Raw genomic sequence first — 24,159 nt, 5'->3', positions numbered from 1 at the left:
CTGCTGGCGGAACTTGAGCCGCGTTCGCGGCTCGTTCTGGGATGTGGGATCGGCCCCAAGTCAAGTCCGCCTCCCCGCCACTTGTCAGGCCAGGTGCAGTGAATGAACCAGGAGCCCCGAGTCCTGCCCTGCCGAGGGTCGGTCCCTTTCACCAGCTGTTGAGCAGCAGTCTGGGCAGCTGGATGCCAAGGGCACGGCTGGTCTTTAAGCCCTTTGATTTCCTTGAGCGCTCAGAGCAGCCTCGTTTTAATGACTTGTTTGTGTCCTTACTGACGTGGTGTCAGGTTTCATGTAGAGTTGGAGCCTAGGAGCAGGCATGGTCCTCAGAGGGAGGGGCTCGGGTTGGAGAGGGGTCCAGCAGGAGGCCTGGGCTTCTGATGGTCCCTGTAAGTAACCCAGAGCCAGGGCGAGACACACAGACACACACAGACACACACACACACAGGGACACACACAGACTACACACACACACACAGACACACACACGGGGACACACACAGACTACACACAGACACAGAGACACACACACACACGGCCGCACACACACACAGGCTACACACAGACACACAGAGAGACTATGCACACAGACTACACACAGACACACACACACACAGACACACACACAGACTACACACAGACACACACAGGCTACACACCCACACACAGGCTACACACGGATGCACACACAGACACACACACACACAGACACACACACAGGCTACACACGGACGCACACAGACACACAGACACACACGCACACAGACACACACAGACTATACCCAGACACACACACACACAGACTATACCCAGACACACACACAGACAACACACACACGGGGACACACACACACAGACTACACCCAGACACACACAGGCTACACACGGACAGACACACAGACACAAGACACACAGACACACAGACTATACCCAGACACACACCCAGACACACACAGACTACACACAGACACACACACACACAGACACACAGACAACACACACACGGGGGCACACACAGACTACACACAGACACACACACACACACAGAGACTACACCCAGACACACACAGGCTACACCCAGACAACACACACACAGGCTACACACACACACAGACTACATGCAGACTATACACACAGACTATACCCAGACACACACACAGACAGCACACACACGGGGACACACACAGACTACACACAGACACACACAGACAGGCTACACACAGACACACAGAAACTATACACACAGACTACACACAGACACACAGACAACACACACACAGGCTACACACAGACACACAGAGAGGCTATACACACAGACTACACACAGACACACACAGACAACACACACACAGGGTACACACAGACACACAGAGAGGCTATACACACAGACTACACACAGACATACAGGCTACACACACACACAGAGACTACAGACACAGACACACAGACACATTACACACAGACTACACAGACACACACAGACTACACACACATACACACAGACACAGACTAGACACACACACAGTCATAGACACACACAGACTACACACACACGTACATACAAACTACACACACACAGAGACTACAGACACAGACTACACACGGACACACACAACACCTGGAGCATGGAGGCGTGTGCGGAGGGGCTGTGGAGTTCGGAGCCGGGGTCGGGATGCTCTCCTTGTCCTGCCCTGGGCGGTCTCACCTGTCTCTCACTGGACCCTCTGCTCTGGCCTCACGTAAAGTCAGGGGGCCCCAGCAGGTGGTCCTCTGCCGGCTCCCAGCACTTCCTGTCCCCTCAGAGCGCTCGCTGATGGGGCCGGTTTATGCGAAGCCACTGGAATCGAGCTTGGCCTCCATCCTCAAAGCAAATGAGGCGAGAGGAGAGCTGTGCTGGAAGCAGCGGGCCACAGCGAGCGGTGCAGGCTCTGAGGAGGGCGCTTTGCTGGGACACGCTTGTCGCTTGTCGAAGTTGTCCTGCTCTCAGAAGGGTGTTGCCTGATGCCATCTGCGTGCCTGGCCTCTCTCGCTCCAGGCAGAGGGCTTTTTTTTTTTAAATTTTTTTTTGCTGTACGCGGGCCTCTCACTGTTGTGGCCTCTCCCGTTGCAGAGCACAGGCTCCGGACGCGCAGGCTCAGCGGCCATGGCTCACGGGCCCAGCCGCTCCGTGGCATGTGGGATCTTCCCGGACCGGGGCACGAACCCGCGTCCCCTGCATCGGCAGGCGGACTCTCAACCACTGCGCCACCAGGGAAGCCCGTGTCAGAGGGCTTTTGAAAAGAAGAGCACACAGCCTTAGAAGCCAATACTTTTTAAGTTGCATTGTTGTGAGAGGGGACCCAGAAAGGGGTCCCAAAGGTCACGTCTATTGTGCTCTCTGTATGGGCTTTGCCCTGGTGTCTGGGGAGCAGGCGGGGGCCTGCAGCATCTCACTGAGATAAGAGATAAGAATGGTGGTGGGGGGCAGAGGAGGAGCCCACATTTCCCTTCCCTTAAGGTCCCAGGAGCCTCTGCTACCTGACAGCTGAAAGCCCTTTGCATATTGAAATTGCAAACCAGGTCTGTGGATGGATGCCCAGTGCAAAATCTGTACATAGGCCTTTACTCTCCAGAGCAATTTAAAACCCTTGCAGCAACTGGGAGCACAACAGTCCTGAGGAAACACTCAAAGCATCTGGGGACAATTACTGCAGTGTGGTTGAGTTTCTTCCCTTCTTCTTTTTTTTTTTTTAAAAGCGATCACAAGAAAGCAGCTCTAATTCAGTTTCTTGAAATTACGTGATGATTTTGACAAAGTTCTGAGCTCTTCAAAAATTGAGTCTCTGTCTCTCCCCACAGGCCTGCCACCTTCCTCTGCCTTGTCCTGTTGTGATGGTAGGAAAATCCCAATACTTACTGCAGGCAGCTGAGCTGAGAGCAGTAGATTCCATTTTTAATTACCGGTCACACAGTAGCCCTCTATTTTGGAAGGGAGGGAGACGAGTTTATTTTGGGACCCGTGTGTCTGACCGGGAGCACAGAACTGTGTCCACGCTCGGGATCTGAGCGAGGTGCCCTTTTCTGTGGGGGAGGGAGGGGTTTCTGCTGAGTCATTTTCTCCCTGCAGAGGCTGAGTTACAACCCTCATGCTTGGGGCACCGTTAATGTGTTAATACCACGAAGGTAGCACCCTGAAGGGATGGAAAGAGTGTGTGAAGGCGGTTTAAGGCCATTTTGGCTCTTTTGATCTCCCTGCTACGCCTCTTAGGCGAAAACGCTCCGCAGCAGCCCGCGTGGTCCTGGGTCCTTAAAGAAGGAGACTGGAAAAAGCTTTGAGCTTCTGCCACGAGCCCCACGCTGCCTGCGGCTGGGGAGGCCCAGATGGGGAAGACAGACCTGTCCCTGCCCTCGTGGAGCTTGCAGTCGCGTACAGGGGACAGGCCTTCACCATGGAAACGCACTGACGCTGTGTAATTGTCATGATCAATGTCACCCAAGAAGTCTTGTTTTTGTTGGCGGTGGTGTTTTGGAGCGTTCCTATGCCAACCCCGTAAACAGTGCCCTCGTTGGGCCTTTCGGAGAACACACGGACCCCGTGCAGGTGGCCGTGTTTGAACTGCGCGCTGTTTTAGTGGAGCCCTGTGTCCACGGAGGTTGTGACACCTGGGGTCACCCAGCTGGCCGGGAGCCAGGCCAGCACCAGCCCGCGGCCTCTTGATTTCTGTGTTACTTGATTCCTGAAGTCCATCAGCTTCTCCATCCTGCTTTGAGGCAGCGGCCCATCGAGGCAGCTGGGGGCTTTGGGCCATTTTAAAGCCTTGGGCGACCCCGTGACCTGCACTCACCCGCCCCTTGGGGCTGCCCTGGCCGTGGAGAAGGGATTTTTTCTTTCTGGCTTGTACGCCATTTCCTCTTGTCCCACCTTCAGTGGCAATACCACCAGAGCCACCCTCCTCCTTATCGGCTAGGAGACTGTTCTCACTAAATCATCCCTCATCTCGTCTCTTCTCCAGAAAGACCAACTGCCTCTCCTTGGTTCTCACCACCTTCCTCTCTCTCTTGCCCTGGTGTCTGGAGATCCCACACTGAGGACGTGGGGACCAGTTCTACGTCATGGAAGATCTCACCAGCCTCATTGCATCATCGTAGAAAATCCTGGGGGCGGAGTGTGGGGGGGGAGCAGAGTATCCAGGTGACAAGGTCAAGGTCGCTGGCCCGTGGTATTCAATGACCAGAGTGTCTAGTTGACAGGTCAGGGTCGCTGGGCCGTGGTGGTCAATGGGTTCAAGCGCCACGTTCCTCGTTTGCACTTTCTGGTCACTTCACCACGTCACATTCCTGGAATCTGGCTTGACGTTCCGGCCTAGCTCAGACCAACAGACTCGGGGTCCCTGCTGCCGTCACCTCCTCCAGGTGACCGGAGGTGGGTTCCACGCGGCCGGGCCTCCAGCGGGTGGCCTCCGACAAGACTTTCGGCCCCTGCTTGGGGCCCGTTACCTCCCTGGGGGGTCGTGAAGACGATCGGGCAGCAGACAGTCCTTGAGCCCCTGCCGGGGGCCGGGGGAGGGTGCAGCAGGGAGTAAACCAGGCCCTGCCCACAGCGAGCCCTACGTCCTGGTGCCCCTCGGGCTTCGTTAGCATCTCGGGGCGGCGGGGTTGGGCTGGACAATTATTGTCACTCTTGTTTGTTTTGTCACTGCAGCTAGAGGATAGGCCCCCTGAGGACAGCTGCCAAGCTGTTCTCCCACCTTTTCCAGCCCCGCTGCCCTGCCTCCCGCCAAACTGTGCAGCGGCTGCCTGCCTGCCCCACGGCCACTTCAGTGCAGCCTGGTGGCCCCCCAGACCCCTCGTGCCTCTGGGGAAGCCTCCGGCTCCCCCTCACCCAGCCAGCTTGACGCCCTCCTGCCCCAGGCTGGGGAGGACTGTCCACCGCTTCTCCCATCCCTGATCCTCACATCTGCTCCCCCCCGTCCTGGGGAGCCACCCGGCCTCCCGGCCCGCCCCCTCCGACACTGCAGGGCCAGGACTTCCTCTTCCAGGTCACTCATGCTGCCTCTTATGCGAGAGCTCTTTGAAACGTCGAGGCTGGTCTCTGAACAGGGGCAGAGAGAGAGGCTGAATGGGAGGCGCACGAATCCATCCCACGCCCGCTGCTTCCCGCTCTGACATCCAGGGCTGCTGTGCTTGTGGGGCACATCTGTCAAACGGGCACACGCGCTCCTCGCCCAGGGGCAGAGAGGGCCGGAGGAGGTGGCGTGTGTCGGGCGCCTTCATGCCTTCCTTCTGGTACCCCTGCCCAACCCCCGTCACGGGGACCCGCCTGCCAAGCCATGGGTGCCAGGGGACCAGAGACCGGGGCTGTGCACGTCACGAAAGGGCTGGGGCTCGGTGAGCACGGGCAGGAGGTGCTGTCACCTTTCAGGGGCCCCTTTCATCCGCCAACCCCAAGGCCATCTTTACAGACTGGCGGCTGCGGCCTGATGGAGTAAGTTCCCTTACTTGGACTCAGTGGCCCCGGCAGAGCGGGCCTGGGTCTCTGCAGACGAGGGCCCCTCCTGCAGCCCACCAACCACGGTGGGTTCTGCCTCTCCCTTCCCTCCCGCACTGAGGCCCTCGCGGTGACACAGCAGGTGACACAAGAGGAATGCAGCCCAGCTGGGCCGGCACACTGGCGTTTCTGGGAGGAGGTCGGGGTGGGGGGGGCAGAACAGGGCCAGAGGCACCGGAGCAGGGCCTGGACCTTCCTTGGAAACCGCTGTGCTGCTCCTCTGCGTCCGGAGGCCCTCGGCGGCCCTGGGGGGGCAGCCTGGCTGTGGTCCGAGGCCCAGCTCGGGGCAGGACGGAAGCCCCAGACCGCATCCTGAACTTGCCTATCTGTCTGTCTGTCCGCTCGCCAGGCCCAGCCGCTAGTTGTTTGCCTCTCAGATCTCCGCTAACAGAACCCGGGAGGGGAGTGTGGAAGTTTCGCTGTCCTCTTGTCTCCTTCCCCATACAGGCCTGGGGGTGGGCGCAGGGAGAGAGGACACTCCATCCCGTCCGTCATTCCCTAGCCTCCCCTCTAAGAGCAGGGTCCTCCCTCCAGGTGTCTCTCAAGAACTCTGTAAGAGCCCCTGGCGTCCCCTGTCCCCTGGCAGAGCTGCGGCTCAGCAGGCCCCTTTGTGGCCCCTGCTTTCCGCCCAGAGCAGCACCCAGCCCTGGCAGCAGGCTGGCCTGGAGCACGTTGTGGGATTGTCCTGGGGTCCCCCGGTTCCCTGGGTTTTGGGTGAGAGTCGGTGATGCAGTGCTGTGGTCCTTCAGGAGGAGCGATCCGGTGAATCCGTACCACGTGGGTTCCGGCTGCGTCTTCGCGCCAGCCACCAGCGCCAACGACAGCGAGATATCCAGTGACGCGCTGACCGACGATTCCATGTCCATGACGGACAGTAGCGTGTAAGTACATTCTGGTTTCCCCACCACGTACGCGGCTGGCGGTGTGACCCGCCAGGCTCACCCGGCTTTGCCAATCCCACCTGTGTCCACGTGGACGTTTGTTGGATGGGAGGGGAGTAGGCCCCGGGGTGGGCCTGGTCTGGCTCAGGAGGCTCCCGTGGTCGCCTGGGTGGAGTGAAGCTTAGAGCCTTGGAAGGGGCTTGAATGGTACCTTCACAGAAGAAAGCCAAACTAAGGGAGGAGGTTAAGGTGAATATGCACAGATTCCCTGAGTTTAAAAGACCCTCTTTCGGTTATCATTTCGCCTGCCTTCCCGGTGGGCAGAAGAGGGTCTTGAATCCAGGTGTCCCTCTGCAGAGCCAGCAGGTGGGGAGGTGGGGTGGCCTGGGAAGGTTATGTGTCTGGGGGCTCAGTGAAGGTGGGGTCAGAAAGCCAGGGTTCCCTCCAGGACACTGCGTGCCAGGCTCGCTCACGGATGTGCTCAAGCGGCCGTCGCTCAGCTCGTCAGGTGTCGGCGGGCGTCTTCCCTCTGCAGCCGGGGCTCTGCCCCTAGCTGGGGGTTTGCTCCAAAGCAGTTTCTGACCTCAGCTCTTTTGCAGATGTACGGCTGGCATTGCTGGATGCAGTCCAAGCCATCGGGGTGGTCTGATGTGGTCAGCAGGCCATGGGGCAGGGTCATGCTTTGAGCTGGAGGTCATTTGAGGTCACGCAGTGGTGACCTCTGTGGATGGAGAACAGGGATCCTCTGTGAGTCTCAGGTGGGTGCGAGCGGAGGGGGGAGGTGGACCAGGCATCCCCGTCTCCTGCTTCAGGAGGCTCGGAGGAGGTGGGGCCTGGGCTTGGGCGAGACTCCCCAGGGCACGTCTCCCAGCACCCAGTTGAGAACCACCGTCCTAAAAGTGGTCTTTGGAGGCTTTTCTACACACATTTTGGAGGAGGATCCTCTGCTAGGGGAACCGTGTTGCAAGGCGGGCCCGTGGAGCCATTGTAAGCTCTGGTGTGCTTGTGTCGAGGTTGTTCCTTCTGGCTTGCTTCCCAGAACGGGACCGGCTCTTCTTCCAGTTTGTTTGAAATGATCTGGCGTCCACTGGCCAGTGATCTGTTGCTTGGCCTGCGGTGTGGAACCAGTTGAAAGGAAAGTTGACGGGTTGGTTTGGGACTCGACTGTTGATTTTCCTGGTGGCTTTTATTGTGTTACCTCAGATTCCCCTGTTAGTAAAAGGAGGGAGATGTTTAAGGTGAAAAGTTCCAGTTTAATAGGAGAATAGCCCTTTGGCAGGAGTGAAAATGGAGGGAGGGAACAACACACCTTTCATCCAAAGTGAAGGAATGAGGGCTTCCACAGAGGTCAGTTTTCCATATCGACTGAACTCTAAGTTACTGTACTTGAAAAATATTATCCTTTGGCGGACGTATTCCTTAAAGCAACGTGCTTTCGCTCTGGGTTTATTCAGTAGTATCAGGCAAGGCATAATTTGTTTCTTGATTCAAATAATTAATCCCAAGGTCTGTTTTCATTCTCCGTTGTAATTTCATCTCACAGAATTCAAGATCGTGTAAGGCTTTCTGCCCCTGGAGATATTGGTGCCTCACCCCCTTCTTACGACGGTTTTCCTTTCTTCTCTCTGCCCTTCTGCCTGCTGTCGTTTTTTCGCTCGTGCGCTTGTCTCCAGCAGCACCATTCCTCTAGCTTTGAACTAGTGTCTGGATGACAAGGTAGTCAGCGTCATGTGTAAAGTAAGAGTGAGCTGGACTTGAACGAGGGCATCGAGCGACCCTCCTTCGCCGGATGTAGTTTCCTTTCGACTAGGAGGCTTCCGTTGAGTTTTCTGCGAGGTTATTTTTGGCTGGCCTCCGACTCCCCGGCACGGACATGCGATTCTGGGTTCAGGATGAGATAACTCGGGTGTAGTCCCCATACCCGGGTGAGCCCCGCAGGACCCAGTTGGAAAGGTTGGCCGACGCTTGTGACTTTTACAGAGGAGGGAGGAACGCCCAGCGCTCCCGTAACTACTCCCGTCACAGACAGAACTCAGATCCGGGCCAGACAGGCCCCTGCCCTTGGCCTGCTCCCTCCGGCCCCACAGTTGATAATGAGACCTTTGAGCTACCTTGAGTCTCTTTTGTTTTTATTTATTAGTGACCACACAGCTTTCTTTTTTAAGGGGGAGGGGGAGGGAGGAGTAAGTAATGCTTTCTCCCCTCTTTTTTTAACCCCCTTTTATGCCCAGAAGAAAAACCCCCAGTTCTGTCGAGCGATGACTTTAGAGCCCTTGCCCGCCCTTCCCGCCTTTAGCTAGAGCGATCGTGGGCTTAAGGCCCTCACCACCCGGGGAAGCCGCGTTCCGGGATCAGAGAAGCCAGCTGTCCTGGGCGGCACGGGTCAGCGTGTGGGCCAGGAGGGTCCGTGTTGGTAATCGAGACAGAGGGCAAATCCCTCGTTCGGCAACTTTCTCTCCGGCGCACAGCAGGTGCCCCCGGGTCCCAGGTGGCAGAACCTCAGGGCGTGGCCAGCCCTTCCCTCGGCGCGGCTGCCTCGGGCTGGGGATGAGGAAACCAGGACCCCAAGGGGCGGGGGAGGGTCCCTGGGGACCTGGGGCTCGTGTGCTGGAGCCCGCCTTCTGACGTCAGCGCTGGGGGCCTCTGGTCCCCCTCCCAGCCTCTAGGGCAGCTTATTGGATGCAGCCGGCGCAGCCACACCCACGTGGGCATGTTGGTGCCACCGGGCCCACGATTCCCATCAGCGTGGGAGAGGGGTCTCGGCACGAGAGCCATTCCGACGGTGCGCAGGCGGGCCCGCAGGCTTGGCAGGCACTGAAAGCCGGGCCGGCCGAGGTGCTCTCGGGCCGGCTGGCCCGTCGGGCAGGTCCCCCGGGGTCCTGGGCCGGGATTAGAGCCCTCTTCGGCTGGGCCAGTTTGGGGCCCAGCACAGAGCAGAGCCCGAGCGAGCGATGGAGTGCGAGGGGGACGCGGAGCTGAACCGAGTCGGGGGAGCTTAGCGGGACGAGAGGGCAGCAGGCCCCTTTGAAACCTCCTGGCGCTAGTGAATAGGAGCGCCCCGTAAGGCATGAAAGGAGCCCTGGCCCTTTCTCATGGGCACAGAGGCCGGGGGGCGGGGCTGGCTGCCCTGCTGGGGCTGGGGAAGGGGCACAGCTGGGCGGGGGTCACGGGACGCCTTCAGTAGACTCCAGAAGGTGGAGTTCATCGGACACAAGCAGTTGTCTCACTTGCCAGGGAAGCAGTTAAGTCCCAGGGCCTTTGCACGAGGCCCGGGAGAAGCTGGGCCGGGGGGGGGCCTTGTCCTTGGCGAGTCCAGGGCCCGCTGCCGACTTCTGGTTCCCCGCCATGCAGAAAGCCCTGTCTCAGATGGCTGGGGAGTTGAGTCTTCATACAAGGCAAGGCCTCTGCGCAGGCCCTCTCGCGAGCCCGTTGCTCTGAAACCTACATTGTCAGAAGAAATGGCTTTTTTAGTTTTAGTTTTGTTTTGTTTTGTTGTTTGGAAAGTTAGACTCCCAGCCAAGTCCTCAACCCCAGCCCTTGGGCAGAAGGACTGCGGGGAGCTGTAGGAGGATTGCAGTGGCGGGAGCGGGGGGCACGCTAGAAACATCAGAAGGAGCAGGTTCCTGGCGCCCAGGTGTGGCCTCTGTTAGGAAGTGAAAGCTAGGAGGACAGCATGGAGGTGGCAGACACCTCTCTCTGCGCAGAGCTGCTCCTGAAATCAGCATCCGCGCGATCGGAGGGTGCTTCTGCTCAGGGTGTCACAAAATCAGCCCGAGACCTTCTTGTCGCCTTTCACACAGAGAGTGGCCCAGGTTATTTTATAATTTTTATTTCCTTATATCTTACTTATGGGTTTACTTTGGACCCCGGGGAAAGCATCTGAGTGAACTTCAAATAGTGCCTTATCTTACAAACCGGCCTTTTGATGTTGGCTGTGATCAGAGGCCGCCTTCGGGGTGGTGGCCAGACGAAAATGCGAGTGGACGCGTGTGTACGTGAGCCCGCTATTTCAAGGCCACCGGAAAGCGACATTCAGGTTAGGCCGGGCACGGCCGAGTCAAAAGGCTAAACTCATTGGCTTGGCTTAAGTGGCAACTGAGTGGAGTCCACACTTCGGAACCAGCGCTCCCCAGAAACAGCTGGGCCCGGCAGCGGGCGCGCTAATTAAAATGTTTATAATTAAAGGAGGCCGTCCGGGGACTGAGACGCAGACACGGGTCAGCTCATGGTCCTGAGAAGCCAGGAAACTGATCACAGGCTTTCAGAGTCTGGGTACAGAGAAGAGAGGCCCCTTTCTGGAATGAGGGGCTGTGTTGGAAGAAGATTCTTGGCTGGGGGGTCGGGGTGGGGGTGGGGTTAAAGGCACACTTCCTTGAAGGTGCCTGTTGAGCCTCTGAGCCTTTGCGAGTCGGTCTCCCTTTTCTGTGCTGGTCTCACGTTTCCTTGCCTACAGCTGGACCCTTGACCTGCCCTGGCTGTGGTGGGCACGTTCTTGGTTGGAGGAGTGGTTTAAAAACGCATTTGTTCCTCTTGCCTTCAAGTGACCAGGGACCTGCTCCCTCTGCCTCCCCCAGTTCACTTTTCTTTCTCCTGCTTTATACAGAGAATGAGAGAGAGGTGTGAAAGGCTTACCACTCGTTTCATCTTGGGAGGCAAGGGGGAGGAGCAAAGGCTTCTGGGGGACACTCAAGGTCAGAGTCTTGGAGGGGACAGGCGGGGGCCTCCTGGGACTCGTGCAGCCCCGTGTGTGTCACGGTGGGATCCACGGGGTGCTTGACTCCCACCCCCAGGATTGCCTGGAAGAGGCCTGGAGCAGAGCCATCCTCTTATTACGGCCCTTGGAAGAGTTGCTGGTTGGGATGTGGACCTTGTCTTGCAGCCCTGGGGCAGCAGAAGTTGTTGCTCAGACCATTGTGAGACCCAGTCTGTTGGTCCCCTGCCGTTACCCACACCCCACAAGGGATTTTAGGCGGGAGATGGGGGGCCAGCATGCCCCACAGCCAGCGAGCACTGAGTGGTCAGTGGGACTTTCAGGATGTTCCCCAGACCCCCCATTCACCCCTTCAGAATGCCAGGTGACCCCGTGGGGCGTAGGAAATGGTGTCCCCGCGTTCAGACCATTGGGGAGCTTGGCTTCTCCAGCTGGGCCTGGACTGTGCGTGTTTGAGTTAAGGACGCCTGTGCTGGAGTCCGCCAGCGGCTTGGGTCAGAAGCCTGGATCTGACCTGCCGGCTGATTCCAGGAGAGCTCTGGAGCATCTCTGCTCGTCCATGAATGGTGGGGATTTAGGGCTTTTGTGAGGGTGCAGCTGGATTATACATCACTCGGTCCATGGGGGGCCGGCAGCCTCGGGTTGGAGTTGGCGGGCATGGCCCTCAGCGGCTGGTCAAGCCAGGCCTGCTTGCGACCGGCCCACGTCTCGTGGGTGATCCTGGGGTGAGGAGTTGTAATGAAGCCCCACGTGGTTTGGGAAGTTTTTGGACTTAGAACCTTTTCCCCTACTTGACCTTCACGGGCCCAGTTCCATCCCAGGCCTTAGTGAGCAGGAGGCTGCCTAGGAGACCTGACCTCACTGGTCAGCGGGCTGACCGTTTCCACAGCGCTTGCTGTCTGACCCCCCTCAGCCTTTCCCTGGGACAGGACTCACACGCGCGCGTCAGTCCTTGCTTTATGTCGACCTGTCTTCCCCGCCTGTACCCTCGGTACGATCGGACTTTATAAAGTGCTTCTTTTCCAAGGTTTGGCTCGTAGGTCAGTTCATCTGTATCTGTACTGCATCCCTGGGGCGGCAGCCCTTTTCTCCTGCCCAGGTCAGCAGCCTTCCGGAATCCGTGGCCATGCAGAGGAGCCGGAGGTTGACCAGTTGGTCCAGGCCGCTCCTGGCATTTTTAGGCACAACTGATGGTCACCCACTGCTGGTGAGCCAGCCACCCGTCGATGAACAAAACACCAGGGAGAGGGAAATAGCCAAGCAGCTGATTTCAACACTTACAGCCTCGAAGGGTGATTCAGTGCGGAAATGTGTGAACCTGAGGCTTTTGTCAATAAGTGGCTTCTGGAAGGAACAGCAATGGGAAAATGATCCCCCCGTGACCGTCCGGCTGCTTTCAAGAACAAAAGTTAAAACAAAAATCACAGCAACTCCGGGTCCTGTTTTTAGTGTAGACTAGCTGGAGTGGAGGTGGTGGTGGTAGAGTTGTTTTTAAACTTCTTCCATTTGCTTTTTAAAAATATAGTGAAGAAGGACGTTAAGGGGCCCTTCTGGCCTCTGGTCTTTGCTCAGAATCACCTCCACGGAGAGGATTTCAGTGGCCACCGCCTCCTGTTCAAAATGCAGCTCCACGCCCCAGCCGTCTTCACTCCCCATTTCCCGCAGCGTGTTTCGTCACAGTGCTTGTACCACCTTCGAACTTACCATAGATGTTGCTTTTTAATTTTTGCCTGTTACCTGTTCTGCTCCGTTAGAACACGAGCTTCCTCAGGGCAGTCGTCTGCACTTTTATCCCCGTCCTTCGCTGCTCTCTTGCCCGGAGCCTAGAACCAGGTCTAGCACGTAGTAGGTACTCAGATATTTGGATGAACTGCACAGAGCACTGCGGAGTAGGGGCTTTCCCTTTATGCCCACGTTGGTCACGGATCTGAGAATCCGTTGGTTGGGGGCAGTAGGGTTTGGAGCTGAGGGAAGGAAGGAGCCCAGAGATGCCTGCCGGTGGCTGATAAAAAGGAGACGTTCGGGAACGCCTGGGAGGTTGACTGCTGGAGGGTAACGCACACCCTCCACCAGCGCCTGGCTTAGTCTCCTGTGGGTCTGGTCCCTGGTTGCCGTGGTAACAGACCGTCGGAGGGACCAAAGGGGTCTTAGTCTCCGGCTTGGGGCACCTGTAAAATAGGGGGACCTTCACTCTGAGGTGGGCGCAGTTCTGAGACACGAGCTCTTCCCAGGTTGATACTCCTGCATCCGAGCGGGAGCCGTTTCCAGAGAGGCTCGAGGGGCAGGACATGTGGCGGTTGGGCCTTGGACTGACTTTCCCTGCAAGGACGGCCACAGCGCCCGGGGACTGGGGGCGCTCCCAGCTCCAGGAGGTGCGCGGCCCCGTCTGTCGGCGGGGTCTCAGGCAGGCGCGCGTGAGTCGGCCCGTGCGCTAAGGCCTCCTCGTGAGCCGGTGGGTTCTGCCCTTTCCTTTCCCTTAGAGATGGAATCCCTCCTTACCTCGGGGGGAATAAGAAACAGCTCCAGAGAGAAATGCATCGCAGCGTGAAGGCCAACGGCCAGGTGTGCCTACCTCATTTCCCGGTGAGTACGGTCGGCCGGCAGCTCTTTTCTGGGGGGAAGAGTGGGGGGTTGGGGGCCGGCGCGCCTGGGACCTGGGGGGACGGAGGGCAGGGGAGGGCCACGCAAGGGGCAATCTGCGGTTCACTGCGGTGTAACCCAGAGCAGGGGCGCCCACGGTGCCCTAGTCGGCCTTTTCCGTTTCCTCAATTCAAAAAAGAAAACTCCATGAGAAAGAAGCGAAGCAGCGAAGGGTGGGAGGGTGGGAGGAACCGGTGCTTTGCGTTGGGCTATCCCGTTAAGTCCATCCCACCACAGAGGCGAGAACAGTGCCTGGCACGTCGTGGGTCCTCACTGAACACTTGCTGGTTGACTGCATGAAGGAGAGAGAGAGAGGATGAGGCTGGAGGGATCTGCCTTCTGAGTGAGGGTCGCGTCCTGGGACGTTCTCCTTGCGTTGCCCGCGTGGCCATGTCGTTTCAGTCACTGTTCATCTCTGTGCTCGGCCGTTCTCTCCTCCGAAGCCCTGGAGGTCGGCCGTCCCTCTTCTTGTCTGTTTCCAACCCCAGCACGTGGCTTAGTGCCTGCTTGTTGAATCTGTCCCAATAAGTGTCTGAGCGTCCCGTGAGCAGCTCCTTCCTGCGATTGAGATGAGAGGCCAGTGTGGCGTGGAGGGCTCTTCCGGGTCCTCCCCTACGATTTCCAAGTCCCGGGGGCAGCCAGCCCGTGGCCCCCGCACATAGAGAGCTGCCCCATCTGCGTCTCAGGAGCTGTGCTGCTTGTGGGACCCGGAGGTCCAGCTGCTCCTTAGGGAGGGGAAGAGAGTGCCCAGCTTAGAGCAGCATCTCTGCTCAGAGTCCTTCCTGCCAGCTTCAGAGAATCCGGTTTGTCCGTCGGTGATGTCACACGTCGGAAGCGGACGCATCGGGTTGCTAATCCCACGTTGCGTTGGTGTGTGGACTGTTGCCACTTCTCTCTGAAGCCCCTCAGACAGTCCAGGGAAGACTTAAATTTGTAAAATTAGCCTACTAAGTTTGCTTTTCTGGGGACCTCCAGCATCCCCCCCTCAGTAACATCCCCCCCACCCGTACAGCAGTATTGATGATGTATTCATATATGTGTGTGTGTGTGTATATATATATATATTTTTTGACTTGGTGGGGGCACTGGGGAGAGGTATGTGTGTTTAAGGAAAGCTGTGCGGCCCCCCAGGATTGTGAATTCGGTGACTCTGTCCTGGGGTGTGCGATTGTTTTCTCATCTGCGGCTCGGGTGGGGAGATGCTAGCCTCTGCAGGTTGGCTCTCTGCTGCCCCCATCCCGCCCCCTCCCAAAGAAAAGGGCCAAAGCAGGAGGCAAACGAGGGGTAGGGGGCAGAACCATGAGGGGCGGGGGCTGTGGGCACCAGACGACGGCAGGGGGACAGAAAGCCGGCCGCGGGGGTCCTCCCTGTTGGCGGCGGTGGCCGGCGTGCTCGTGCCTGTTTGTATCCCATCCCGGTTTGGAGATGCGCCCTTTTCCCTCGGTAGCTGCGCTTCCGGCAGCTGAGCGCAGCAGTGTTCTGCCGTTAGCCGGCAGCAACTTGCTTCATTTTCTGTACAAAGAGACGGGAGGAGGGGCGGGGAACAGAGGGGGTCCGGGGCAGCGGTAGACAGCGCCGCCTCAAAGGTGCGCAGTGTGCGGCCAGGAGAGACGTTACCGCTGCGTCTGATCTGGGCCCTGTGACTCCTCTTTTTCCCCCCTCCCCCTTTTTTCCCTTTTTCCTCCCCCCGCCCACCGCCCTTCCAATCTTATTTCTTACATTTCCAGGTCCCTTTCTGTTTAGGCTCTACTTTTTATTCCTTGAGGTGGGCTCTCTCCCCTCCCCATCGCAGAGAGCTGCCTTTTTTTTTTTTTTTTTTTGATGTTTGACAACAGTCTTTGAAGATTTTCTAGTTCAGAGTAGCGTCTGATGGGCTGGTTGTACTCCAGAGGGAGGGCAAGCGGGGCCCCTCGCAGTGCGACCAACTGCTCCTGCCTGCGGCACGCGCTGCCGGGACCATGGCTCTCCATGAGGCCGAGGCCGCGGCGCATAAAGCGGCCGAGCAGCCCGGGCCCCGCGCCGCCCGCTCTCCGCGCAGCCATGGACGTGCCGTCCCCAGGCCCGGGCAGCCCCCTGACTGCGTTCGCCCCGTGTCCTCCCCGCGCCCCGCAGAGAACCCACCGCCTGCCCAAGGAGATGACCCCCGTGGAGCCCGCTGCCTTCGCAGCCGAGCTCATCTCCCGGCTGGAGAAGCTGAAGCTGGAGCTGGAGACGCGGCACAGCCTGGAGGAGCGCCTGCAGCAGATCCGAGAGGTGGGCGCCGCCCCGCCCCCTGCCCGAGGCTGGGGGGGGTGCCCTCCTGCTGACCCGGCGCCCCCCGACCGCTACCTTGCCTTCCAGGACGAGGAGAAGGAGGGCTCCGAGCTGGCACTGAGCGCCCGGGAGGCGGGGCCCGCCCAGCACCCCCTCTCCCTCCTGCCATCGGGCAGCTACGAGGAGGACCCGCAGACCATCCTGGACGACCACCTGTCCAGGGTCCTCAAGACCCCCGGCTGCCAGTCCCCGGGCGTGGGCCGCTACAGCCCCCGCGCGCGCTCCCCGGACCAGCATCGCCGCCACCACCTCCTGCAGCACCGCGCGCCCCCGCTCCCCGGGGGCCCGCTGCTCCCCCCCGCCGCCGCCCCAGCCGGCTGCCCCCTCCTCGGGGCCCGGGGCTTCGTGAGCAGGCAGACGACGAAGCACGTCCACCACCACTACATCCACCACCACGCCGGCCCCCGGACCCGGGAGGAGGTGGAGGCCGAGGCCGCCCAGCGCGCACGCTGCCCCTGCCCCGTCCCCACCCCCGGGGGCGCCGACTACCCCTGCTGCGCCAAGTGCAAGAGCCGCCCCGGGGCGCCGGAGCCCGCGGCGGCCGCGCAGGCTGGGTAGGTGTCCCTTGGTCGGAGGGTCGGGGGGCAGAGGCGCTGGGCCGCAGGGAGGGCGTGGGGCTCGGCAGCAGGTGCCCCTCGCCCGCCGGCTTGGAGGGGCCGCGGAGGCAGAGGCGGCCGGGGTCCCCGGGATGGATGCGCTCCTCATTCCCCGCAGCGGCCGCGGCCGAGGCGCCGTCCCACCCCGACGGAGCGGGAGAGGCTCGGAGCCAGGCCCGGCTGGGCCAGCCCGGGAAGGAGGGGCCCCCGGCGGAGCGGGGCCGCTGCAGCCGCCCGGGGAGGAGGGAGACCGGGCACAGGACGTATGGCAGTGGGTGCTGGAGAGCGAGCGGCCCGGCAAGCCCAAGCCGCACAGGTGAACACGCCGGCTCGCCCCCCGGGGCGGGGTGGGGGTGGGGGCCCCTCTGCGCCGAGCGCGGCCACGGCCGGCGGCTCCCGCCCTTCTAGTCGTGAGCGTCCGACTGGGCGGCCCGCAGGAGTGCCGCGCTGGGGCCATGCGCCTAGCCGTGTTACCGTCGCGTTTTCTTTTTTCCCCTGTCTCTGTGATTTCTCTTGAAGTCGTGCCCTCCGGCCCCCTAATCCCGTGTCTCCCCTCGGCTCTCTCTCGCCCTTGCCCGTTCAGCGCCCAAAGCACCAAGCGGGCCTATCCCTTGGAGTGCGCCCGAGCGCCCCCAGCCGGCCGCCACCACCTGTGGGTGGGCAGCAGCGGGCACCCCCGCGCCGCCCCCCGCGCCCACCCGTTCACCCAGGACCCTGCGGTGCCTCCCCTGACCCCACCCAACACCCTGGCGCAGCTGGAGGAGGCCTGCCGCCGGCTGGCGGAGGTGTCCAAGCCCCCGAAGCAGCGGTGAGTGGCTGGGGCGGCCGGTGGCGGGTCCCCTCGCCGGCCTCTAGGAACGGCTCCCCTGAGCTAGCCGAAGGGCTCCCCGGGACCTGGCGAGGCGTGGGAGGAGGCAGCCCTCACAGCTCCCGTTCCCTTAGGAAGGTCCCGACGGTGAGGTGAGCTCACGAGGAGCCGTGACCGATGGGGCTTCTAGAGCCTTCAGCCCTCTGCCTGGGCTGCGGCGTCCAGGGCTGGGCTCCTGGGGGGCTTAGCACAGCTCTGCCGGGTCTCCAGGGGCTGCCCTCAACACAAGGCCTTGGTTGGGTCTCCGCGGGGACGCAAGTCTGAGGCCGGGGAGAGCGCTTCTCTGACTGCTTCCCACTGGCCCCGGGGACGGCAGGCTTCCGTCTAAGTCCTTGGTGTCCTCAGGTGCTGCGTGGCCAGTCAGCAGAGGGACAGGCACCACTCGGCCACTGGTCAGCCAGGAGCCACGCCCTTCTCCAGCCCAAGCCTGGCTTCGGAAGAGTGAGTGTCTTTACCTGGTGTTGCTGAGATCCGCCCAGAGGCTTTAGTTTTCAGGGAATTCTCTATCGGGGGCTGTGGTTTTTGAAAACTTTTTTTTAGTCTATAAAATCACCTTCGTTTTCACATTAGCGACAAGGAACGGTAAACCCAGATGTTGCCGTAAATTAGGATCTCGAAAAAGCCCACCTGCACCAAGAAACGCATCGTGACTTGTACACAAGTGTTCCCTCCTGAAGTGGTGGATGTCAGGGTTCCTGGACTCAAGCTCAGACGGGAAGCCTTTAGCTGACGGGTAGAGGGACCCCCAAACCCAGATGGAAAACTTGTCCCCATTAGCCCAGAAAGTTAGCGAGTTGGAAAACCATCTTTGTGTCACACTGAGCGGGAGGGTGCCTCTCCACTGTTGCAGGGACGGAGAGGGGACCATCTTTGCTGTTTTGTGGGGGGAGCAGCACATCTTCCCCACTGGTCCCATTACACTCTTGTAAACTGGGCGGGGAAGCCAGGCTTCGTTTCACTCCAGGGTGGTGCGTTGAAAAAGCGTTAGGTTGCAGAGATCTAAAGTGGCCTAAATCATTAAAGTGTTTTTGGTTAGCTTGTTCATTGTGAGCAGTGAACAGTGTTTGAACTGAGAAGACCTCCACCCTGTCAACAGCTGGTGGACCTTAAGTTGACCAGCTGTCCGGGCCTGCATCTTTTTTTTTTTTTTTTTAAGCCACTCCACAAAAACGCAGAAGTTGAGATGACTGAGGGCTGACCCCACCCCCCGCCAGTGGACTCTGGCTTTCCGGGCTCATGCCACTCCTGGGTGTGTCCCTGTGGCTCTGGGTGGGTTTCTTCTTTCTCATCTTCCTTGGCAAGCACCCCATTGGTGCCCCCCGATGGACGCTGCCCTGTCCTCCCATTGGGTGGAAGGAGACGGTCCCTTCCTGGTTGCCCCACAGAGAGGACCCGAGGGAGGACCGTGTGTCCACCGGAGGTGGCTGCCTCTGTGAATCGGGACCCGCACCCGCGTGGTTTACAGCTGCAGCCCGACTTTATCTCTGAAGACAGCGCCGCCGGCTGTGTACGTGCACACGTGCTTGCTGCCTTCACATGCGGGACTTGTTGCTTTTCCATCTTATTTTCAGTCACAAAGAGCCAAAGAAGCTGGCAGGGGTGCACGCGCTCCAGGCCAGCGAGCTGGTGGTCACCTACTTCTTCTGCGGGGAGGAAATCCCGTACCGGCGGATGCTGAAGGCGCAGAGCCTGACCCTGGGCCACTTTAAAGAGCAGCTCAGCAAAAAGGGAAATTATAGGTAAGCGTCCCATGGCTTCTTTCTGCTCCGGACTTGGTTTGCTCAGAACCAAGAGCCAGGTCGCTTCCTGGCCGGCCCAGACCTGGAGGGGCCGCTGGAGGGGCTGCGCGACGACGCTTCGCTCTGTCTCACTGACGCCGTCCCCTCCCCCCTCCCCGAGATGACACGGCAGCAGTGGCGGCGGGGAGGGCTCTGGGCACCTGGTGGGCTCTTTTTACCAGGTGGACGAGCCTGAGGGTTAGGGTTAGGAGCAGAAGGAGAGCTGGGCTGGGGCCGTCTCGTGGAGGCTCTGCCTGAAAGGGGCGAGGGGTGCAGGGGAAAGCTAGGGAGGGAACAGGCAGACGGAGAGACTGCCTGATGAGAAGGCTGAAAGGCTGCCCTCCTGGCACGTCTGGGGGAGGCCGTCCTCACCGAAGGCTCAGGGACAGGCAGAGACCACTGCCTGCACTGTGGCAACGTCCTCTTCCCTCAGCCTCCGCGTCCCAAGTCATGTGGGACAGGGTTGCCTGTAACAGAGGAAGGGCAGGACCTGTGGGTGGGCACGGGGGGGCGGGGTCAGGGCTGGCCGCTCCTCCTGCTGGGGCCTCGGGACGGGAACCCGTCCTCCCTCCCGGCATCCTCTCCCCTCTACACGGTCCAGATGCCCACCCTGGCCCGCCGGACCCTGGAGGGGATTCAAGAGCCGGGGGCTGGCCCTGGGCGTCTCTCGGTCACTTTCCCCTCGACGTGGGGCAGGTGATGACCAGAGTCCTACCTGCCCCTTCTCGGCAGCCTTCGTCCCAAGGGAACCCGTGGGTTCCATCCCGCTGTGTCCCGAGTGCCGTGTGCAGGGCTGGGACAGGAGAGGCAGGAGGTCAGAGAGGAGACAGCCCGGGCCCGGAAGGTGCTCCCTGCTGCTGCCCCGAGCAGGGATGGCACGGAGAGCTCTAACACACTTCACCACCTGCTGGGTGCGTGCCGGCTCTGGACCCCCGGGGCCCGTGACCCCAGCCCTCCCAGAGCAGCCACTTCCACCGGGGCCGGTGCGGGGGGAGGGGAGGTGCTGATTTGGGCAGCGGCCCAGAGTGACTCTGTTTGCAGGGAAGGGACGTGGCTCAGGGCCGGGACCCTGCAGGTGACCGACAGCGGGGCCCGGAGCTGGGCTGAGATCTTTCCCTTTTACGCCCGGGCAGAGACAGTTCTGGAAATGAACCAGGGGACTGGGGAACGGGCCTGGCTCCTTCTTCCTCTTCTTCTTTTTTTAATCTTGAACAGACACAAGGTGAAACTAATTACACAAGTGTGCCCCCCAGGGATTCATTTTGATCTCAGCTTTGGCTCGGCTGGACTTTGGAAGCGCAGGTGACCTTCGGGGGAGCAGGGCCGAGGGCGCTGAGCAGAGGCTGCGGGGACAGCTCCACACGCAGCCACTCGAGCCCCGTCTGGCTCGGGGTGTTTTCTGAGGCGCACTCAGCAAGCCTGGCTTCAAAGCCCCGGCCTCCCCTTCCACGCACACAGACTCGCACACATGGGCGACTGGCATGCCCTGCTGACTGGGTCAGGCTGCGGCCCTTCCCAGCCGCCCTGGGCGGCTCCACCGGCTCCCGGGCCGGAGCTGGACCCTTTGCCCGCTGGTCGGGAGGGCGCCGCGCGCCGCGCCTCGTCCTCCCGGCGGGGTGGCACCGCGACACTCTCCTCACACCCCTCTCCGCCGCCTGCCATCCGGAGCCCAGCGAGGATGGGGGCGGGGAGCGGGGGCCCGGGCTGCGCTGTGCAGTCCCAACGTGGCAGAGCTCCAGAGCAGCCCCTGCAGACGTGCCAAATGGCAGGAGGAAGCAGAGCTTGCCACGAAGCAGGTCGCAGTGGAAGAGAGGCTGGGGGCAGCGCAGTGCCTTTGAAGTCTGGGGGCGCAGGGGAGGGCCGGGGAGGAGGTCGCAGTCAGGGACAAGGTCACTCGCTGCGTGTCTCTGCTCAGAGGGGCCGGGAGAGCCCCACGCTGGGCCCGAGGCCTGCCCGGGGTGGCGTAGGCATTGGAGCCTCTCACTTAGAAAGAGCTCCCCCGCTGCCCAGGGTCTCCCGTGCACGGCGCCCCTCCCCAGCTCTCATCGGGCCCCCCGGGACTCTGCCCTCCTCATGCCAGAGCGTCTTCTCCGCTGACCCCCTCGAGCTGGGCGGTCACCCCGATGCCGTGGCCTGGCCGGGAACGCCAGAAACCCAGACCCTTGACTAAATGCAGGTGTTTCACTGGGTTTAGCCTTATCTCCTGTGAAAGTACTTGGCTGGCCTTCATTAAAGAGGAAAGAAATTTAGCTCTAACCAAGGGGAATTGAAAAAAACTCTTTAAGGAGAAAAGACAAAAACAGAAAACCACTGTAACCCTGAGACACAATTACTTTTTTTTTTTTGAGAAGCTATTACCCTCCCCCCAGGGGACCGTGACCCTCCCTCCACGAGTGGCCTTTATTGGCTGAAGATGACAGCTTGCAGGGGCGAGTTTAAAGCGTCTGAGGGGTCTCCCTGGCCTGGGACGGGAGGGATAGGCCTTGGCTTCGTGTCCTGGGAAGGGTCTCGGGTGGGCCTGGCCGAGCGGGACAGCAGTTTTCACACATGACTCTCCTGGGACAGGCTGGTCGTTTGCGTCCTTACAGCTAAACAGGCTTCAAGCAGGAAGCCGGGGTGGGATGGAAGGAGCTTTTTTAATCAGCGGGCAGAATAGGGGCCTTTAGCGTTTGCCCTGGAGGAGGGGAGGGAAGGGGCCGGGCAGAGGGGAGAGCAGCGGGGGTCTCGGTGGCTGCAACCCCGGGAAGCAGTGGGCTGCCCGCCTCCTGCGGTGACCACAGGGGAAGCAGCCTGTCCTGGCCCCGCCAGCCCGAGCTGTGCCCGACACCAGCCGGGAGGGCTGGCCCTTGGGCGCTGGAGGGCAGGGGGCCTGAGAGGTGCCGGCCTTCCGCAGGCTCCTGCCGGGTCGGGGGGCTGCGTCGGGGGCTCTTTGAGGGACCCACCCCTCCAGGCACGCCTTGCGCTCCCCCGCCCCTCCCCCCAAAATAAAGTGGGGAGAAAGAAGCAGCCGTCCTCTGCAAGGGTCCCTCTCAGCGTGTGTGTCGGGTGACGGTGCTGGGCCTCAGCGTTGCTGGCCCGCCGCCGCCGCCTCCGGGGCCCCTGCCTGGCTTTGCCCTCCCACCAGCCGCACGAAGCAGACCCCCGGGCGGAGACTTCCCTGCCGCCCGCGGTAGCGGCATTCTCAGACCCCTTCGCCCCCAGCGCTGACAGACTCTCCTCTCAAACCCAGTAGAAAATGCAGCTTTACCAAGCCGCGTGTTGGGTTTTCCTTTTAAGGTATTACTTCAAAAAAGCGAGCAACGAGTTCGCGTGTGGAGCCGTGTTTGAGGAGGTCTGGGACGACGAGGTGGTGCTGCCCACGTACGAGGGCCGGATCCTGGGGAAGGTGGAGAGGATCGACTGAGCCTCGGCGTCTGGCTCGGGCCACCGGCCTCGGACAGGACGGCTCCTGGCTCTTGTAGACGCTGACGGTATTGGAGAGACCGCCGTGCATAACCTATGACTTCCTAGGGCTCCGGATCCATCCGCTAGGAGAAACTGTGTGTAGCTCACCTGGACAGGAATCCTTCCTGCTATTTATTGGACAGTCGACTCCCCCACATCCTGCCCCCAGTTTGTGGATATGCTGCTTTAAACACGGAAGGGGGAGAGAGGACGTTCTTGTGGTTCTGTTTCACGGAAAGAGGATTTAAGGTGTGCCGTGCGTTTCTCCAAGTGAACATAGGCTTTTAAACAACGGTGTCCTGCCGTTGCCACACGCAGAAAATGGTGCATCTTTTTTCCCCAGCGCTGCTCTATTTTGTCATAAAGGTCTTGAGGTTTGATTTGGGGGCCCTCCTGTCGGACAGGATGGTTCATTGTGGAGGAGGGGGAGCCTCCCCGGGGCCCCAGGTTCACCCTGTGACTTCCTGGAGCTCCCCATCAGGGCCCAGCACCCGACGGCTGAGGCCTTCCGGAGCCACGTGGTTCGACTCGTGCTTTTCTTGAGAGGACAACTCCTTGGGAGTCTTTTAAAAGTAGTTTTTGGACCCCAGCCATTCTGGAAACTACCCCCTCCCCTTGCGCCCCGCCCGGCAAAGAAGCGAACAGTTGTGGGAAGACCTAGCAGCACCTTTCCTCCAGACACCTTCATCGTGACGTTCGGGTTTTTACATTAACTTAATCTGTGCATTCTGTTTGCCATCGTTCCTTGTACCATACGTCTGTATATATTGTACGGAAAAGAGTATTAATCCACTATCTCTAGTGCTTGACCTTGAATCAGTACAGTACCTGTACCTGCACGGTGTCCACGCCGTGTGTCGCCCTATATTGAGGGCTCCAGCTTTCCCTTGTTTTTTGAAAGGGGTTTATGTACAAATATATTTTATGCCTTTTTATTACAAGTCTTGTACTCAATGACTTTTGCCATGGCATCTTGTCCTACTTATACTGTAAATTATGCATTATAAAGAGTTCATTTAAGGAAAATTACTTGGTACAATAATTATTGTAATTAAGAGATGTAGCCTTTATTAAAATTTTATATTTTTCAAAATATCGGCCTCGTCTTTGAATCCCCTGGGGTGGACGTGGGTCAGAGGCACCCTTTTGTACGTGAACATTCTTTGCTTGGTTTTTCCCACTTTGCTCGAGCCCATTTCTATCTGACCTGGAGCTCTTCTTACCCTCCTGGTGTTTTGAAAAACGATTTCTTCAAAATCACCTGGTCGCTGACCGGCTGAGGGTTTTGTCGTCGTGGAACAGGTGTGGACAGCATCTCCTCTGATGTCCTCCCCCCATCTGCCACCTGGATTCAGCCTCTTCCTCCCAGGCAGATGCCTGCCATCTGGCCAGGTAGGTACAGGT

The 24,159-nt window shown here is 59.8% G+C and overlaps 1 protein-coding gene across 5 annotated transcripts in view; it reads left to right on the top strand.

The window, feature by feature from the left end:
- AXIN2 (axin 2) overlaps window positions 1–23,848 on the top strand; it is a 29,752-nt gene extending 5,904 nt beyond the window's left edge. For 4 of the 5 annotated variants that reach the window (XM_060133090.1, XM_060133088.1, XM_060133091.1 and 1 more), the window contains exons 3-11: window positions 6,274–6,405; window positions 13,597–13,699; window positions 15,869–16,009; window positions 16,097–16,623; window positions 16,784–16,981; window positions 17,249–17,473; window positions 17,879–17,974; window positions 19,105–19,272; window positions 22,588–23,848. In XM_060133090.1, coding sequence (XP_059989073.1) covers window positions 6,274–6,405; window positions 13,597–13,699; window positions 15,869–16,009; window positions 16,097–16,623; window positions 16,784–16,981; window positions 17,249–17,473; window positions 17,879–17,974; window positions 19,105–19,272; window positions 22,588–22,714 — 1,717 coding nt within the window. In that variant the 3' untranslated portion in view covers window positions 22,715–23,848. The remainder of the gene's footprint in view (window positions 1–6,273; window positions 6,406–13,596; window positions 13,700–15,868; window positions 16,010–16,096; window positions 16,624–16,783; window positions 16,982–17,248; window positions 17,474–17,878; window positions 17,975–19,104; window positions 19,273–22,587) is intronic. The other variant, XM_060133092.1, reaches the window with a different exon arrangement.
- Window positions 23,849–24,159: the final 311 nt, after the last annotated feature.

The sequence above is a fragment of the Lagenorhynchus albirostris genome, chromosome 20 (genome assembly GCF_949774975.1).
Source record: "Lagenorhynchus albirostris chromosome 20, mLagAlb1.1, whole genome shotgun sequence".
NCBI lineage: Eukaryota > Metazoa > Chordata > Mammalia > Artiodactyla > Delphinidae > Lagenorhynchus > Lagenorhynchus albirostris.
The sequence above is the reverse complement of the archived record's forward strand: the minus strand, read 5'-3'. Positions and strand labels throughout refer to the sequence as shown.